Source organism: Ambystoma mexicanum, chromosome 4p (genome assembly GCF_040938575.1).
Source record: "Ambystoma mexicanum isolate Mex_15411 chromosome 4p, UKY_AmexF1_1, whole genome shotgun sequence".
Classification (NCBI taxonomy): domain Eukaryota; kingdom Metazoa; phylum Chordata; class Amphibia; order Caudata; family Ambystomatidae; genus Ambystoma; species Ambystoma mexicanum.
Genome location: NC_090927.1, coordinates 579,484,470 through 579,505,001, shown reverse-complemented (window position 1 = coordinate 579,505,001; position 20,532 = coordinate 579,484,470). Strand labels below are relative to the sequence as shown.

Below are 20,532 nucleotides of genomic sequence, written 5' to 3'. Positions count from 1 at the left end.
CAGATATCCCGTATGTTGAAACCAATGCTTCCAGTCTCACAATGAGGGCAGTTCTCTCCCAAAAAGATCCTGAGACGGGTCAACTTCATCCAGTGGCCTTTTGGTCGTGAAAATTCTCAGCACCTGAACTAAATTACGCCGTGACAGACAAAACTCTTGGCCATTAAAGCAGCTTTTAAAGCTTGGCGGCATTACCTCCTAGGAGCAAGACACACTGTCACAGTGATCACTGATCATCGCAATCTGCAGTATATAAAGACAGCAAAAGCCCAGTCATCTCGCCAGCTCTAATCGGCCCTATTCTTTGCCGAATATGATTTCGTGATTACGTATCGACCCTTCGTGTCGGAACGGAAAAGCTGACGCTCTTTCCCGTATCAGCGTAGATGAAAATGCATACTAAACCCCGGATCCAGTAACCATAATCCCAGGGTGAAGAATCTTGGGAATTACTACATCTCTGACCTTGGACGACATCCAAAAGGAAATTCCGCATCTAATAGATGCAGAGACTTTGCAAGATTGGTCTACCTAAAGCGAACACCATACAGTTGTGAATCAACTGCCATACTTTCGAGGGCACCTTTATTTACCCAGTAAAGAACTACAGGAACAAGTCATCTGAAATTACCATGAATCTCTAGTGGAAGGTCATCCTGGGATTGCAAAAACTTTAGCTAACATTAAAGGGAACTATTGGTGGGCAACTTGGTGTAAAGACATCACACAATTTGTGCTATCCTGCGGTATTTGTGCACAGAACAAAGCTCAAAAGAAAAGACCATAAGATCTTTTGCAACCTTTAGACATTCCACCTACACCCTGGCATACTCTTTCTCTTGATTTTATCATCAACCTTTCTCCTTGTAATGGGTTCAACACCATTTTAGGGGTAGTGGAACTGTTTTCCAAAATGGCCCACGTCATTCCACTAAAAGGCCTACCCACGGCTTCCATCCTGGCAAAAGAATTCCTAGAACAGATTGTTCGAATACATGGATTCCCTTCCATCCTGATTTCAGATCGTGGCAGTCAATTTATCTCACATTTTTGGAAGAAATGTTGCGAATTAGCCCAAATCGACGTAAGACTCTCCACTAGCCATCAACCTCAAACCGATGGTCAGACCGAGAGGACCAACCAAACTCTGGAACAATACTTAAGATGCATGCTACACCAAACAGAAGGAAATTGAAAAGATGTTCTATGCATAGCCTAGTATGCCTATAACAATTCCTTACACTCTAGCACTGGGCAAAGTCTCTTCTGTACAATTTATGGAATACATCCACGAACCTCCAACCTAGACCCTCCTCTACTCTTGGAAATGCCTGCCGTAAGGATTCTACACGCTACCATCGCACAAGCCTTCGAAAAGGTGGCAAAGCATCTGAAGCAAGCTAAAGAAAAACACAAAAGGTTTGCAAACCAACATCGGAGTGAAGCTCCGAAATATCAAATTGGGGATGAAGTCTGGTTGGCTTCCAAACATATAGCAGTAAGAGGAACTCATACTTTTAATCCCAGATATTTAGGACCATATACCATTAAGGCCATCATCAATCCTGTGGCAGTGAAATTGGAGTTACGACCACATATGCGAGTCCATCCAGTGTTTCACGTCTCACTTTTGAAACCAGTGCAACCAGGAACTCAAGTTAAAAAACCACCAAAGCCAATCATGGTCGATGGGGAACCCGAATTTGAGGTTAAGGATATTCTGGATTCCAAAATTATCAAGTCTAAATTATTCTACCTAGTTGACTGGAAAGGCTATGGGCCATAGGAAAGAACATGGGAACCTAGCAACCATATTCCTGCACCACGCCTGGTGAAAAAGTTCCATCGAAATCATCCAAACAGGCCTTGACCAGATAGAGAACCCACCCTCAGAGGGTCCTTAGGGAGGGAGTGCTGTCATGATGCATGTCCCCAGTCTTCAGGGCCAAACCAGCCTTCCCAAGTTGCAGGCTTCCATTGGGCCTTTAAAGACCACAACACATTATCAGAGGCTCTCCTGGAGCCAGTCCTGGCGCCTTTGGCACCAGGCTCATACTATTCAACCACATGGAATGAGGTTCCAGTGAGCATGGAGGCACACATAGCCCAGTCCTGAAGAACTGAGCTTTGCAGTCTAGTTTCTAGGGTGTGGCTGGGCCTGGAACTACTTTAACTGGGACTACTTTACCTGGGCTATATAAACCACACCCAAAGAGCAGAACACGCTTTGTGTTATTCTGCACTCCTACAGCGTAACGCTCACCGTGCCAGCTCTGCTCCTGCTTACCTGGACTTCAGCTGTTCTCTTCATCTGGAACCACGGACCATCGGCACCTGTCGAAAAAAAGGGAAAAACAAGAAGAACAAAATTAGTTAAGTTCTTACCTGAGAGATGCAGTCTTTCCAATTCCATCTGAACGGCTCTCGCCGCTCCTGAGGACCACTGCATCTGCAGAAATGAGACAAGAAGGGAGAACGAAAATGTACCCGTAGTCCTCGGTCATCTCAGGATTCCATCAAAGCAGTCTACACGGTCGCTGCTCTGGAGCATCACCGCACCTGCAGAGGAAGGAAAAAGAGGCACCAGGTTAGCCGCGCAATAGAAAAATACCCATTTTAAAATACATCTCACGCACTAACACCCACCTGCATAAATATTGCTCAGCGCCGCATTTAGGAGTCCATTGCTTAACCTGGCATCTCCAAGACCGCTCCTGCAAAATAATAAGGACAATAGTGAAACTGTGGCAACAAGAAGAAACACATTAAGCAAAAACAGTTACCAAGAACCAATTGGTACCAAGACTTACTTAGGGAGTCACAGCTGCTGGTCTGGATTCCACTTACAGGCCGTAGGATCAGTGAAGGAACTAGATCTAGTGAAAGGGCCTAAGAACATTAAAGCGCCATTGCACAGAAACGCAGGATGGAGAGCCCATCATTAAAATACCTAAGGATAGCGCCTAAGCGCGAGTGAAGCAGTGGGACTGGAAGAGACGCGCGCAGATGTCCATCGTTCAGCTTCGTGCAACGCCCCTGTGGAGACCAGGTGAGCGTAACAGTGGGAAGGATTTATGTGGCTCTATATGAGTCATATATAGTGCTTAACAAATCTAAACAAATTATCTATTGTGGTCTCCTTTAATTGGGGGCGGGGACTCCCTATGTTGAGTGTGGTCTCCCAATATATTTTTACAAATCTCAGACGCAATAAAAATAAATTAATAGAGAATTGAAACAAAAATCTATTGATGCATACCTGCATTCCTCCATAAAATACAGCTTAAATTGGTAACCTATATGACATTAAACACTTACTTTGACAGATGTAGAGGATGATTCAGTATGTTATGCTGTTACCAAGATGCAGAAACTGATTTTGTAAAGCAAAAAGGACACACGTGTATAATAAAGCAAAAACGGAGAAAATCTGTGTTGACATGTATTGCAGGCAACAATGTCGTCTATATTTTCATGGGGACATGTGATTGTGTAAATGCGTTGAGACTATGTTTTGCTTCGCCGGCATTGCCAGGAGAGGAGTATATTGTGGTTTGTGCAACCAAAGCATAGAAACCTAACTCACCCACCTCTGAATGTAAATCACCACAAGATAGCTGTGACGAACAATGGTGGGTTGTAGTGATGAGTGCATCGATAAATAAGTGATGCTATGTAGAAAACACACTTATAATACAGTGCTGTGAGGTGCAGAGTGGGTGGATTGGTTATACAATGAGAAAAAGTGTGGGGAAGACCATTCCTATAAACATTTTGTACAAAAGGACACTTCTTTGTGCTCTGAACACTCCTCTGTGCTCTGAGAGTACTGCAGTGTGCTGTTGAGATTTGGCACAGTATCAAAACTTTATAACACAACCTAAATGGTGTGGGGCAAAGGAAACCTTTGCTCGTTTTCAGAGAGTTGCAAACATGGGAAATTTGAACTACTGACATACTCAGGAATGTTCTCGTTGATTTGCATGAATGAGAGCATTACGTTTTTTTGATTGAAATAATGTATTGCAGCTAATATTTTTAATGAAAAGTGCTCAGTTTGCTTATTTTATAACTGTGTCGATACTAGTGAACTCTAATATTGTTGTAGTGCAGATTACGGTGCCTCACGCTTACTGTTTAGCGTAGATCTCTGCTGCATCCAGCATATTGCGATTTTGCTCAAACTGCCTCATTTTGGGGGTTTGTGTTTAAATAACTACCAGCAGTTTAGTCTGCTCGTTTTGAGCCCGCTCACATTCATATCTTACCTTTACTAAATCCGCCTGCTTGAACGCTGGGTTCTCCCTGCATTTATTAGTTCCTTTGAACTGCATCACCCAGCAGCAACTGGGCTACTAATGCACGTCTGCGGCACGTTGGCGCTGGTGCGTTTGACAGGCCGGTTAGCGCCAGTTTACACAAGATTTGCACAAGGGAGCCTCTCTCCCTTTCTTCTTAGCACTGCAACTTCTATTTGTGGCGTTCCACTGTGTTCGCTTGTCCCGCACTATAAGGTAAGTCCCCAGAGTTCACAGCATCATGCCTACCCCGCTAAAGAACAGATACAAAATACACCAACTGAAATCCTAGCCAAATGCCAGTCCCGCGACGCTCCTATCATGTCTGAAACTACTGAGGGCATTGATCCCTCATGGGACTCCTCTACATTACTCTTTAACCAAACTGAAATAATTAACTCAAACTCGAACAAAACAAGGACAATACCTGACCATAGCAGCCCTAAAACAAAACACTCGCTCATTATGGAACGTTTTTAAACTGAGGAGCTTTTTACCTGTTTCTCAAATACTTACCCAGAGGGCACTCTCCCAACACACGCTACTGGCCACTCTTGATGCCAATACGTCATCTATATGCCTCCCAAGATAACAGATCCCGCAACTGGCTTAAACAGTAACCAACATAAATCAGATAACGATCACACCAGTCCACATAGACATCATGCATCAAGTCTCAAAGACCTCTGAGGACATATGTCCCAGATTAAATACTAATGCTACCTCTTACAACCAGCAACTGAACTTTTCTCTACTTAACACGTTCATTGGTACAGTATGGGATAGAGGTCCCTGACCACATCACTCTTTATGGCCTTGACATGCTAGTAATCAGCGAGATAGCCTCACTTTCTTTGCCACCAAGCAATAAAATACTAAAAACTGACTGAATAGGGCAACGAGGAGGTGTTGTGACTCTCATTTAAAAAAAAAATATCTTGACTGTCACCATATAAACACTCCTATTTTTGAGGGATGTGAAAGCCTGACCGTAATGATGAGGATCAACCCGAACTGCACATTGACAATCATCCTTTATAAACCTCCACAAAATATACCATCTTTTGAAGAACAACTACTTGCAGTAGTGAACAACTTCACTAAACCCAAATCCTATGCCATTGTTGCAGGAGACTTTAACCTATGGGCTGAAGATCCAGCCGACACACAGGCAGCATTGTTTTTGGCAGGTTTTGATGCCACAGGTTTCACCCAACGGGTTAAGGATTAAACACATAGGGGAGGCCATAACCATAGACTGGATACTGACACACAATCATATCCCCTTCTATTCAGCCTTTTGTTGGTATTACCACGCTATGGTTAATGGGCCTCATTAGGAGGTATGCCGGTAAGGCAAAAACGATGCTGGTGTGGTAATACCGGCATCGTTTACCATCCCGTTGCATTCCGACCCGCAAACCCGGTATTATCGGCACACTAAACAACAGTGCCGCTAATAGCAGCATAGGTGCGTACACGCGCACCTTCAGGGAGCAAATACCGGCATGCTGGTAATAGGGGGTAATTCCAACCCACGCATACATGCAAATATCGGCATTGCGAAGTCGGTAATCACGGCCTGCACGATGCCGGCCATACAGGCATCTCAGACCACCCGCAAACAGCAAGAAGGATACAAGGCAGCTGCCACAGGTGCACACAATCCCCACAGGTGAGTCAATGGAGGCTCTGCCAGTATAAACTGAGCACACCCACACACCACAACCCCACCCCACAGGTGTAGGCAATGAAGAGTGGCCCAGTACAAAAGGAGCACACCTACACACCACACCCCTTCCTACACCAAAATGCTAACACTAGCAGTTGCAATCATGGCACTGGAGGACATGCCTATACTGCTACAACTACAGCAACAACAACAACAACTACAGCAGCAACAACAACAACTACAGAAACAACAGCAGGCAGCACAAAGGAGACGCAGGAGGAGAAGGAGGGTGAGACAGGGCCAGCAATTACCACCAGCGCAGCCACCAGTGCCTCGTAGGCAGCCACCAATCCCTCGCACCAGACCAAACCCATTCAACCTAACCCCTGAGCAGATCCACACCCTGTACCGGTTGGACCGTGACACCATCACCACCATAGTGGACATGATACAGAACGACATTGCCAGCCACATAGGAATACGCACTGCCATCCCCCCACTAATAAAGGTGGTGTCTGTGCTACACTTCCTGGCCACAGGCACCTACCAACACACAGTGGGCCAGCTGCATGGCATTTCACAACCACTATTTTCACGCATGCTGAACCAAGTGCTGGATGCCCTCCTGAAGCACGCAAGCACCCACATATCCCTACCACGGACTGCCCAGGAGATAGCCGGAACCAAAGTAGGCTTCCATGCACTGGCAGGCATGCCCAATTGTGTCGGTGCCATCGACCGCACCCATGTGGAATTGGTAGTCCCCAATGCCATAGAGGCGGTGTACCGCAATCGCAAGCAATACCACTCCATCAATGTGCAAACTGTATGTGACTCTAGGAAGATCATCACCCATTGCTGCGCCCGATTTCCTGGATCAACACATGATTCCATGTTACTGAGTAATTCCACGCTACCCCATCACATGGAGCGACATGCCGGACCACATGCCTGGCTGCTTGGTGAGTTGCACAACCGTCCCATGGCAGTGCTTTAGAGTACTGATGTGTGGGGATGCATAAGGGGGGGAATACTGCACCTGGGTGGGAAGAGCCGGTGATTGGAGAATGCATGCAGAGCCAAAGACTCCTGACCTGAACCATTCAAACGGTACATGACACTTCACTGGGCCACATATCACAAATAATGCATATCGATGAGAACAAGTAAGAGGCACAACCAGGCCACCATGGTGATGGCAAGCAATGCATGAATGAACAGGATGGCAAGTGTGGCAATGTGGGCAGTGTGACCATGCATACTAAATAATGAACAGCATGAATTGGAGTCAAAACATTGTTGCACTACCACAGCATATCTGCCTCAGCATGCATGATTACACCCTGCATCATCTATTGAACGCCATCCAGACTACCACACCTCATGACAGTATAGATTGCACCTAGATAACATTTTTTCATGCTTACAGGGACATGTGCATGGCCACACCAAATAGCTGCCGTCATGACTGTGCTCCCTGAATTTGGCAGTTCAGAGTGACACACACCTATTTGAATCTGCTTGCAGGTGATGGAGGATATCCCTTCAGGCCGTGGCTACTCACCCCTGTGCGTAACCCGCAGAACAGCGATGAGGAGGAGTACAATCGTGTGCACACCCGTACCCGTGTTGTGATTGAGCAGACCTTTGGCCTGTTGAAGGGGCGGTTCCGCTGCCTCAGCAGGTCTGGTGGGGCACTCCTATATAGGGCTGAGAAGGTGGGAAAGATCACCCTGGCCTGTGTCATGCTGCACAACATGTGCGTCCGGAGAAATGTACCACTGCCACCTGACATTGACATGCATGGGCCGGGTGAGGATGATGAGGATGGAGACGGAGGTGAAGAAGCCCCCTGCCAGTACGTGATGCACGGGATGGCCATGCTGTACGCCAAGCACTAATTCACGAATACTTCTGAAACACAGGGACTATGAAAGACTTGTGTCAGTCAGACACTGGGCCAATGTGGACATGCACACAGGGAATGTTGGGAGTTGGGCACTGAACACCGTACCACATTAAATGGATGCACACAAAAATAACAATGTCCAGCCATGGATTTTTCTTATCACAACGTGTGTATTATTTACAACAGCAAAGATGTGCCCACTCACCCCTCCCAGACTCCCCCAACAAACTCCCTGACCCCTCCAACAAATACCAACACCCCCAATAGACTCCACAAGATGCACCCCTTCACCCCCAACCTTGTGTCCCACTACCATTGTCCCCCCACACTACTTCTGGGACTTCTTCCTGTCCAGAGGCGGCATTTCAGTGTGCCTTGCACTCCTACGTGTGTGGCGCACTGGGCTGGTGGGGACAGATGAAGCTGGTGTGGAGGTAGTAGGTGATTCGCTGGCAGGTTCCACACCTCCTGCAAGCTGTGGCCGCTGCATATGAAGCAGCATTGAGGTCAGCACCTGTGTCACCACCCCCAGGCAGTCCCTCATTAGCCGAGCCGATGCATTGACAGCGGCTGTGTTTGCTTCGATGGTCGCTGTGGTCCCTGCAATTGCTGTGGCAATACCCCGCCTGGTTTCCTCCCCGTCCGCTATGTACTGGCGGAGTAGGTCTAACATGGCCTCCTGTTGGGCCTCCACCATCGACAATCGTGTCTCCAGGGTTCTGGAGGGTGGAGTGGTGGGTTGTGCAGTCACGTGGATGGCATTTTCGGGACTGGACTCCTCAGAGGTGGGTAGGTCACAGTCACAAAGGCAGGGACCAACTTCACTGCAGGTGGGTGACTGCAGGTGTTGGGGTGAGGGGGTGGGCTCGGGGTGGCCGGGAATATCACCTCGGTGTCTCCCTCAGGCTCCACACTGGCATCAAGTTCTTCCCCAGTGGAGGCGGGTGCTTCCAGGGACTCCCCTTGGACAGGTGTGGGTATGGCCTGCTTGTCTCCAGCAGAGGTGGTGGTGGTGGTTGCCCTCTTCTTACGGTGTGAGGTGGATGCTCTCGCAGTTTTCTCCTGGGTTGCTTCTTCCTCATCAGTGCCTGGGGGGGTAGAAGAGATGCAGGGCATCAGTGATGGTGTGACATGGCAGTGGCGGTGCTGTTCATTATTCATTTGATCATGCTTTCATGTTTTACAGGTGTGTCACGCAGGGTATTCAGAGAGAGCATGTAAGCATACACTGCATGGCAGGTGGCATGACGTTGATTTTGGGTTTGTGTGAAGTATCACATGGGCAAGCTCCAGGTGTGTTGGCTGTGTGTTGGTTAAGGGATGGGCACTCAGCATGCATTTCAGTGTGGCAGCGTTTGGCCCGCCATCTGTATTTGGGTATGGTCATGTGGGTGTTGGGACATGTATTGCCTTGCCTAGACTGTACCACTTCACTTGTGCTACTTCAATGTCTCCCCTACAGGGATCTGCAGGGTCACTCACCTCCTTCCGCGGTTGATGCCGCACCCGTCTCCATCTCGCATAATCCCTCGATGGACTCAGGACTGATGAATCTGCTGGCCGTCTCCTCCCAGGGCATCAATTTGGCAGGGGGGTGGGCATCCCCACCTGTGGCCATGGCCTCCCTCCGATTGGTGGCCATGATATTGCGTACCCTCAACCGGAGGTCATCCCACCGCTTCCTGCAGTCCCTCACACTGCGCGGGGTGGGACCTACGGCTGATACCCCACGGGCTACCTCCTGCCAGATTTGCCTCTTTTGTTGCTGCACCTCCCGCTTCTTGTCGTGGGATTGTATTGTGTCTGCATGTGCAGCTAGAGTGTCTGCTAATATGGTGAGCTCTGCGTCTGAGTAACGCTGTTTACGCAGCCGGGGGGTGGTCTTCCTGGTAGCCTTTGACATCCACTTTGGATTTCCACTGTGCTCTCCGAGTATCGGCTGGCGGTTATGGAGGATGGCAATGGATTGTGTTTTTAAATATGGCCGCCGGCCCATTTCCCGTTCCTGCGCGATGACGTAATTTCCGGGTCCGTTTTTTGACGAACACGGTATTATCATGCCGGTATTTAGGGGTTGGTATGAGGCGGTACCACTATGGGCGGGTCCCGCGATGCCGGTATAGGGGAGTTGGAGGCCCTTTAGTGGCATGGCGGTATTGCCACTACCGGCATGGGGGGACGCGCGTGCTCGCGCACTCGTAATCACCCGCTATTAGCGGTTTCATACGAGCACGGACCCGCTCATTCCGGCATTCCGGTAATGAACCCGGTTTGTAATATGTTCATGCTACTACCTGCTGCGCCTACTAGAATAGAGAACTCTAGAACAGAAAGAAATTGTAGGAACCTTAAAAACATCACAGCTTCCAACTTTTCTACATTATTGCTGGCTAATTTACAACCAATAGAATCATTTACCAATGTCACAGACCAAGTACAACATCTTTCACACACTATTGATTCTACTGTTGACTCAATGGCACCTGAGCAACTGAAGAAAATCTAAATTGAGAATATTAAAAACCCATGTTATAACTGCATCATTCAGGCAAGGAAAGTAAAAAGAGCCCTGTAATGGGAACGACTGAAGAGCCCATCTCTCACCACTTTGATTAAATATAAAGAAGCAGTGCAAATATTTAAAAGACCCATCATAGAAGCCAAGTCCGAAAGTTACAATCTAAAAATTACTAATGCCAGCTCCAGCACAAGTGCGTGTCGCCAGAGACTATGCTTGGTGTCAAGTTATACAAAATGAATTTGTGAATAAAACCACCGGCCACCAACAAATCATTGCCAATCGCCAAGCATCCTTAACCAAGGCCGAAGAAGACGTTAAACCTCAACACTCATTGAGACCAACCAACCATAACACTCTACCTCCTAAATTCAAGTTTAACACCTGACCAAAACTGAAATCAGCGCCATAGTTCGGAAACTTAAACCTACCTCATGCTTGGGGGATACATGTCCTGCAAACATACTAAAGGACTCAGAGGTAATCCTCCCATGGATTACCAAAATGGTTAATATGTCTTTTGGCACGGTTCTGCAGTCGTTGAAGGAGGCATGGATCACTCTATTTCTTAAGAAGACCCGGCATTTACCAAACACTGCAGACCAATTACCGACGTCCTGTATCTTCTTAAGACAAAAATATCCTAGGGTCCCACCATGCAGGCTTTATAACCCAAGATGGAACTGAGACCGCTCTACTGGATCTCAAATGTAACATCATTGAGTTCGTGGAGAAAGGCCACCTAGCACTCTTGATGTTGTTGAACCTATCTGCAGCTTTCGATCTCATAGATCACAGGCTGCAAAGAGATTATAAGAAATTAACAACTGCTCTGAGAAGACCACTCAATGGATCATGTCATTCTTAGGTCCAATAACATCAAAACTAGCTGTAGAGGATGCCCAGGCACCACCCATTACCACCATATGTGGTGTACCACAGGGCACATGCCTGGCCCCCACCCTCTTCCACATCTACATAGGCCTTTCCTTGACCTCCTTGATAGCCTTGGTGTTTGATATGCTAACTATGCCGATGATACCCAGGTACTCTTGGAGTTGTCAGGGAATAATACAGAAGACAGTTACGTCCTGAACAGGGTGTACATGGCAAGAAAACTATGGGTGGCATCAAACTCACTAGCCCTCAATAGCGAGAAAACAGAACTCATTGTCGATACAGAACCATGGTTGAAGAAACTATATCCCCTTTATGCAAACTTCACGATCTTGGGGAACAAGCTACCGTTCTCCAACTGTGTAAAAACAATGGGAGTGCATCTTGATTGTGAACTCACAATGAAACAACAAGTATCTCATATACGCTCGGCCTGTGGATACATTAATACACTCCTTCATCAGATCAGACCCTTTCTATTGCTCAAGAATAGAGCCCTTCCTGCTACTGCCATAGTTCACTCCTAATTAGAGTAGTGCAACAGTCTGTTGATCAGCACATCTCAATACAACTTCCATCACCTGCAGACATCACATAATGGAACAGTCAGAGCAATTCATGGCCTCTCTAAACATGAGCATGTAACTCCATACAGAAAATCCTTACACTGGCTGCCCATCAAACAGGGGATCACTCATAAGACACTGACCCTTACCTACAAATCCCAGAACAATGTGGCTCCTCTGCACTTAACAAACTGCCTGAAGGTCAAGCAGCCTGCACGAATACTATGGACTGGAGAGAACCACACACTGATCCAACACTGCTTTAAACTCACCAAATTTGGTGGTACATGCTTTGAAAACGATGCAGCCAGAGAGTGGAAAAACCTCCCCCTTTGTCTAACAGTATCTCCATCTCTGGCTGACTTCAAGAAAGCTATAAAAACCTGCCTCTTTAATTCGGCAGACTAGGCAACCCCACATGACCTGACCTCCCCATGACCTGACTCTCCTCGACGCTGCCTTTCTGTTGTCGGTTACGTCTTGTTTTCTGTGCGCTCTGAGGCCTATGGGTATGTGGCGCTCTATAATAATGAAAAATAATAGTAATAATAAAAGGCTTCCAGGTGTACAAGCTATTCTGGTGTACATTCACTTCTGTTGCACAGCCATTCGCTCCGCCTCCACTTAGGCTGGCTGGTTGGTTGGCTGAGGGGCTCCTCAGTGTGGATCTTTGGGGGCACTTGTAATCCCATTGTTTTGCAATCTCTGTGAGGTGGCCTTACTATGGCATAATGTGCTGAACATGCAACGAAACGTGGCAGAACCTTATTGTAATAATCAAAGAATAGTAATTTAACATAACAGAAAGGGCCCTGACTGTCAATGGTACAGAAGGACTGACATTTGGCCCTTCTCTCCTAACCTACCCTGTTTGTCGCATATCCACCTCCAACATTTCACACAGTCTTATGAGCACTGCCTGCATATGGAGTTCAGGATATATTTTGTTACTGTTGATGGCTGAGTGTTACTGTACTCTGATAGCCTACTCCCAAGTAAGGCACCACCCTATCTCATGAAATGACACGGAAAAAAACTCTTAATAATTACCTTTTTGGTGTCAGTGTCTTGCCTTTTCAATTTTACTCTACAGTTTTGACCACCCTATTCCCTTACCTTCTGTTACCAACAACATTCATCTTAATACAGTACTCATGCCCCAAACATTCCCCTGCACCCCGGTACACCCCTCCCTCTCTGCGTTTGTTGTCTGTTTCCTGCTTTGCCATCACATTATCTTCCCCTCACTCATTTTATTTCCTCCATCAGACTTCAGTCTAGATTTCCCTGGTGGGGGCACTGCACTAACTCCACAGGAAAGCACAGGCTCTCTGAAACTACAATGGTAGTGATTTGGATAGTATAAATGCATATTAACCTAACCTACACATGATGGCTGTGATGTAGTTGAAGAATACAATGTGAAAATGACTAAACAATTTGTGATATTTCTGCTAAACATAAAATGTTCTCTCACACAGATCACTCGTGTCTTGTGGTGGTACTACTTTTCCAAGCTCATTGAATTTATGGATACATTCTTCTTCATTTTGCGCAAGAACAACCACCAGATCACTGTTCTCCATGTGTACCATCATGCATCCATGCTGAATATCTGGTGGTTTGTTATGAACTGGGTGCCTTGCGGCCACTGTAAGTATCAGATGTGCATAGAAGTGTATGATATCTTCTGATGTATTGCTATTCAGTTGCATTAACTGGTTGCATGCGTAATTGCAGCAAATAAGTTTTCCGGACAAGCATTCACATGTGATTTCAAAAGAAAGAGACATTTCTGTTTCTATTGCTTGATTTAATATCGCCAAAAGTATGATCGTTCTGTTAACCTTTCCTCCTGTTGAGAAGGATGAAAACTGGAAAGGACAGATAAATTTGCTTCCGCTGAGATAATGAAGGCATTCTACAGTATGAAAATTACACGTTTCACATAAAACGACAAAAGAAGCAAGGTAGAAACTAACACATTGCAGCAGTAATTAAAGGCCAGAGTTAAAGGACTGGTTCTAACACATGGGAAAACCGCAGAATATATGTGTCAGCTTTAAGAAATTGCACAACTATGGAGATACAAATCAGGACAATGGATGATTAAAAGATGTGTAAAAAGTCATTGATTTCTGAATCCTAACTAGTCTGCTGAGTTGATTTAGTTTAGCACTAATAGAATAGTTTCTTCCACAAATTTCAAGCCCCAAATAATCGAATACTTCATATGTTCTTGAAGGCACATCAGGCAATAAGTATTGGTGTGCTTTAGATAATTGTGCTTTAGATAATTTTTCTTTAGAAGCACTAGTGGATATTCTGCCTAAGTTAAGTTCCTAGGATGCTGACACGACCACAAGCAAGTACTTTCAGGTCAGTGCAGACAAAAGTGGGGGACAAGAAGTGCTATGGGCTAGTGGACCAACAAGGAAAACACAAGCCTCCTGTGTTATCTGCTCTGTGATCTCTGGCTCTTGTCATTCTGCTGGCACCCACCATCTAGCGTAATGAGGCTCGTAGGCATACCATGGCATGACCTTCCTCTGCTAAGCTCCCTTGTGAGTGCACGATTACTGTGACACCTCCTCTGCCTGGCATGCAGTGCTCTGCCTGTGATGTACTCATGGATGCTATTCCCCTTTGTTTTCAGTACCACTGCTTCTGGCTTCTTTCTCTGCACCCATCCTGGTGCTGAATAGTATTAATTCCTGGAGCAGCGGGGAAGACCGCGCTTCTAATGGCCCTGGGCTTTCAGAGAGACCCTTGCTGCACTTGGGGTTGCAGCGCCTGGCCCTGCAGGCAATTATCTGATGTGTCTGCCCCATTTGCCAGGAATTAACGCTATTTTGAGACTTCGAAACATATATGCAGCCATGTAGATAAGCGTCATACCAGTCTCTTACTCCCTAAAGCAGGGTTCTGCTGCCTGCGGCACTCTGGATATTTTGGGCTATGATCCCCATCAAACTTGACAATTGACTACGCAGGCTCATGATAATGAGAGTTGTAATTGAAAACATCTGAAGAGACAAAGGTTGCAGACTTGTACCCTAAGACAGACTGACTAAGATGAAACATAATTAGACAAGTTTGCCGGCTTAAAATATGCCTAACATTATTTCAAAACTAAAGGAAATTCTCCTAATAAATATACAATTGATGTTTTGAGGCCAGCAGCATATGTCACAAACTGCATCTCCACTATTGTTCTCAGTTTTGAAGTGGGTCTATACAATAAAATATTCTAATTTTACAACACAAATGCCTTATTTTTTTAAAGCAAAATGTATTTTTTTAAATGTATTTATTGTGCATTGATCTTATTATGACCTTTTATGCATGATTCCAGTAATGCAATTCATACAAATCAATGTTATACAGATACTATTCACATACTGACACAATTCATGTATAACATTTCTATGCCTCCTAAAAAATATTTTTAAATAATCTAACATTAATACAACTATGTCTATCTCCTATTTAAGAAGCCGACCACCTTCAACATTCTTACAATTTCCATTGTTAAAAAGTGTCATAACCAGAATTTAGGCGTTCCCATACATCTTCTATCGCATGATTATAGCTTATTTAAAAAAACGGACCTAGGAATTTTGTTCTTATGGTCCATAGAGCCGGACATTCCACCATTACACGTTTTAGAGTTTGTGTTGCCTCGATGTTCTTGCATTAATCAGTTTCCTTTTATAGAATCTTGGTTTTTAGTTCTCACAAATAACATTTCTTGTGTAGTTATAAGATTTAACCAAAATCTAAAAAATTGTTCATGAGTAAAAACACATGGAAACTGCAAGAAATATCTCAGCATTAGTCCTAATATCTTGTCCAAATATGAAAAAGTAGAATGTAATTCATAGGATCTAGTTCTAGTTATTGTCTCAATCAAGTCCATTTGCTGTAATCATTGCTTTACCTAGACAGGGTTATCTATGAGATCTTTCTCCGTTTTATCGCATCTATTCAAACGTGAGTCAGGCTTCAGTTTCAAATTATTCAAAAAAGGCAAAGTGTTTCCCTTTAACATAAAGGACACATCCTCATTAAGCGATGAGTTAAACGGTGAACTTAGTTTAGCATGCAGATACTACTCTCCACATCCTTGCAAAGATGAGAGACCTAATTCAAAACGTACCTATGACATTGGAACTGAGGAGGGCAGATGTAATACTTTTTTCCTGATTCTGCTTTCCAGCCGCTTCCAGGGCCATCCACATGCAGATTGATGAATCTCGGATCCCTAAAGAATCTTAGTAATTACCTTGCAAGTATAGAATTTAATCAGGGGGACAATTGAGAATCTACAGTATTTATTATAGATTTTCCTCATTTAATGGACCAGCTGATCCATCATCCTTTACACTCTTTTTAAAGTTAATGTCTTGCTTGGACGAGCTATTATCAAAAAGCCCAGATACGCAATTTCAGTTACTTATGCAATTAGTAAATTGTCAATTGACCATCTGAACTTGCTCATCTTTTTACCATATCAGGCAACTACTTGAGCAATTTGCTTTCAGTGATTCCTCTGAAGCATATGCAACATAATCAACCAACTGCTTCACTAAGAGGCTACCCCCCTTTTTAAATCTTCTAATTTTATTGCTGCCATGATTAACCTCAAAGTTCTTATCGTTTTTTTAAAATTATATTTGATAAATCATAACAATAAACAACCACACAGAGCAACAGGCTCTCATATGATATGCATCATTTACTTAATCGTGTATTCCCATCAGTTTCATCTACTATTACTACATAACACCCCCCCACATAGCCTACATGTTAACTAGTTACTCTGTTAAATTCCTTGCATCAACCTCCTACGTTTGAAGCGCGCTTCTCTCCTCCCGTTCATATGCGAACAGTGTTACCATCAGCGCTATCCATCTTTGTATGTCTGCACCCATCTCTGCATTTTTGAGCTCTGAGTGCCCCCTCCCACACCCATGTTTCCGCTGTGCACCACTTTTCCAATTCCTTCCACCACTTAATCACACTTGGGTCTCTCGTAACCTTCCATTCCATGGCTACGCTGCGCTTAATCGTTATACACATCAAATGCTTGAGTTTATTCAATGGTTTATCTTTCACGTTTTTCTTATATCTACCCAGCATGCATGCTTCCAGTGTCATGACATCTAAATCATCACCTCCTAGGCCTGCTTTGCCTGCTACCCTCTTCCAGAACCCCTATATTACTGGGCATCCCCAGAACATATGCGTGAGCCCAGCCTCCTCCCCTCTACATTTGGGACACTCTTGCTTCCCGGCCCCTTTGACGGTCGAGATAACAGCAGGTGTTAGGTATGCTCTCTGTACTATATACATTTGAATTAGCTGTAATCTGGCATTCCTGGATACCTTCTTGTGATATTGTTTTATTTTTCCCCATTCTTCCTCCTCAAACGTCTTCCCCAATTCCCGTTGCCACTTTCTCTTGCATTTCAGTTCCGCCCACGAGGTGCAGCCTATTAGGGTCTCATAAATTCTGGAGACGGTGTGTTCGCCTTATGCCATGGTGAGCACCATCTCAATATCTTCATTGCCAATATCCCCTTCCACGATATTCAGCCATCTTTTGCATAACACACCCAGTAATGTGTTGTGCAACAGGAAATGTCCCTCTTGTATCCCTGCATCCTCCCGTGACTCCTCAAACGTCTTCCAGCCCCCCTCATTCCGCAGGTCCCCCACTGTGGCCTCTCCATTCATCTCCCACCTGGATTCTACCATGGCCTTGTCTCCCTTCCTGCCGACTAGGATCGCAACTATTGGTGTCTGTAGGTAGAGTGGGTCCCTTATACCCATCACCCCACAGGCTCTGTGCCAGACTCTGACGCCCAGTTTCACCAGGTAGGGGATCTCATGCTGCTCCCTGGCGGAGATCCACAGCAAGTCTCTCAGGTGCCTGTGCTGCAGTGCTGGCTGCAGCAATATAGTCTCTATCGTTGGATCATTGGCCATCCAGTTCACCACATGCTGCAGTTGGGCTGCCAGAAAATACAAACTCAAAGTTCGGAGCCCTCAATCCTCCCTGATCGTACGCCCTTTGTAGTGTAGACAGGTCTACTCGATTCCGTCCATCCAGCCACAGGAACCCTCTGCATAACCTCTCTAGTTCCCGGAAGAATCGCTTTGGAATGTCAAATGGGGCATTTCCAAAGCAATGCATAAGTCGTGGCAGTGCCACCATTTTCAACAATGCCGCCCTCCCAATCATTGACAACGGCAGTTTACTCCAGAATCCGATGGACGCGACCAACCCCGCCTTGGCCCGTACTGTGTTATCCTCATGCTCTCGGGAGGGGTCCCGATGTATGTTAATCCCTAGGTATCTGAAAGAGGTCCTGCTCTAGGGCAGGGGGAGGTTTGGCAAATCCTCTACCACCTTCTCTGCGGTGGCCCACAGCGGGTACAAGCATAATTTCTTCTTATTTATTTTAATACCTGTTAACCTGCTAGAGTTGTCTAGCACCTCCAATATGTATGGCAAGTTCACTTCGGGATCACACATATATAGCACCACGTCATTCATGTACATAGATATCACGTGCCTCACTCCATCTATAGCTATGCCCACATCTCTGTATTCCTGCCTCAAGTTAGCTGCCATGGGCTCTGCTGCCAAGATGTACAACATCAGGGACAGTCGGTACCCCTGTCTAGTTCCCCCCGTTTAGTTGCTATGCCTCTGAATACATGCTACCCGTCCTGACCCTAGCCATTGGTTCCGTGTATATCAAGCGCATCCAACTCATAAACAATGGACCAATCCCCATCTTTGGCTTCATGGCATACAACCAGTTCCAGTGTACTGAGTCGAATGCCTTAGTAGCCTCCAAAGAGGCGACTGCGTATTGTGTGGCGTGTACCGCTGTGCTATAAATCAAGTGATGAAGCTCTCTGAGATTCTCTGAGATGTTTCTGCCGGGCACATACCCTGTCTGATCTGGGTGGATCAGCGTATGTATTACCAGTCGGAGTCTACCTGCCAGAACAACTTTAAGGCTCTTGCTATCTTGGTTTAGCAGGGACAGAGGCCTATAGGATCTGCAGCCCGTGCTTACTTTATCCGGTTTAGGCAGTGGCACTATCATTGTAGTTGTTTCTTTAACTAGAAATTCCTTACAAACTTCAAGCAGTAGTTGTGAAAGAATCAGGTAGTCAATGTTGAATGATATAGCCCAATTTTTCCTGGTAACATCTGGTGGTAGGCGATCCGCCAGCTTCCCATTAACAATTGACGAACCCCATTCCTCAAATAGTGCTCTCAATTTTTTGCCATTCGCAGTACTGGGTTTATTATTGCCACTCCAGTGCTCGTAGCAGCTAGAGTTTAAATCTCCCCCCGGTATTATATAATGCTCATTCGTCGACAGCCAATCGCCCATGATTTCGGATACCTCCATCATGAAGTCGTCCAATGCCATAATTACTCCATTCCATTACAACCTTATTACCAATGTTCGGACATGATCTCCAAGCAGATTACCATTGATTGCCACCACTAGTATACCTGGTGTCTTCTGCAAAACTATTTCTATGCCTAAGATCTTAGAGTTCCTTATAGCAGTTAGCAAGCCACGTGATGGTCTCCCCTTATTACTATCCATTGCCGCCTTCTGAACTATAGTGAATCCACCAAAATTAATATTAGATGTTAACCATGTTTCTTAGAATAAAATGATATCACTATGCCCAAAAATCTCTTGGTCATGTCCATGTCTTAAACTATTAAAGCCACGAGTATTCAAAATTAGTATATGTAATATTTTATTTTTTGGCTTGCGCATATATGCTTGCATTCTTACAGTGAAAAGGAACAATCTGAGGGAGTTACTATTCATTGCCAGCTTTAACGGACAGTATTTCTTTGGCATGCAAACTTGAAATAAAACTTCCAAGTTGGGCTGCAAAGTTACTTTAACTTGAAACAATGTTTAAACTATAGAAATGATTTATTTAAATGTTTTTAACCAGTGTGTGCATGTGTGCCCTTAGGGGTGGAGGGGGGGGGGAGACAGAGAGAGAGAGAGAGAGAGAGAGAGAGAGAGAGAGAGAGCACACACTCCCTAATAAAGTGGTCTCATTCTGTTAAGAGTGAGCGACTGTCCTTAATTCTGCTGGTGGACTCTAATGCAGAATGTTCTGCACCCTCCTAGTTCCTGTGGACCAATGGCAAATGTATTTTTTGTCACATGGCCATGGGGCGGCCATTAGAGCGATAGACAGAAAGTTAATACGTTTTCCAAATATGTAACCCATGATTATATTTTATGTCAGGTGTATTAATTCATTGTTCAACTCAGTCTTAAAGTGTATGTTATCCACTGTGCGTTATGGAAACGTCATTAATGTAAACAATTTAATTCGTTTTTCATATTTTTAAATAAATCAGACTGACTAAGATGAAACATAATTAGATTAGTCAAATCTGTGGGGACATGTATTTCTATTGTGTAGACACTTCAGGTTTGTCGACTTAAAAAATGGCTAAAATTATTGTTTACAAAACATCACTTTTGTGACTGAACCATATTTTTAAAATTCAATGTAAGGGCTTAGCCTTTATTAATTTTTCTTTCACAAATAAGAACTGTGCGTTAAATCAGCATACAGAAAAGTCCTATTTCTAACCAGGTGCT

The 20,532-nt window shown here is 45.0% G+C and overlaps 1 protein-coding gene across 1 annotated transcript in view; it reads left to right on the top strand.

The window, feature by feature from the left end:
* The window catches only part of ELOVL5 (ELOVL fatty acid elongase 5), a 374,080-nt gene that overhangs the window by 203,050 nt on the left and 150,498 nt on the right, over positions 1-20,532 (top strand). The window contains exon 5 of the mRNA XM_069606129.1: positions 13,342-13,513. Coding sequence (XP_069462230.1) covers positions 13,342-13,513 — 172 coding nt within the window. The remainder of the gene's footprint in view (positions 1-13,341; positions 13,514-20,532) is intronic.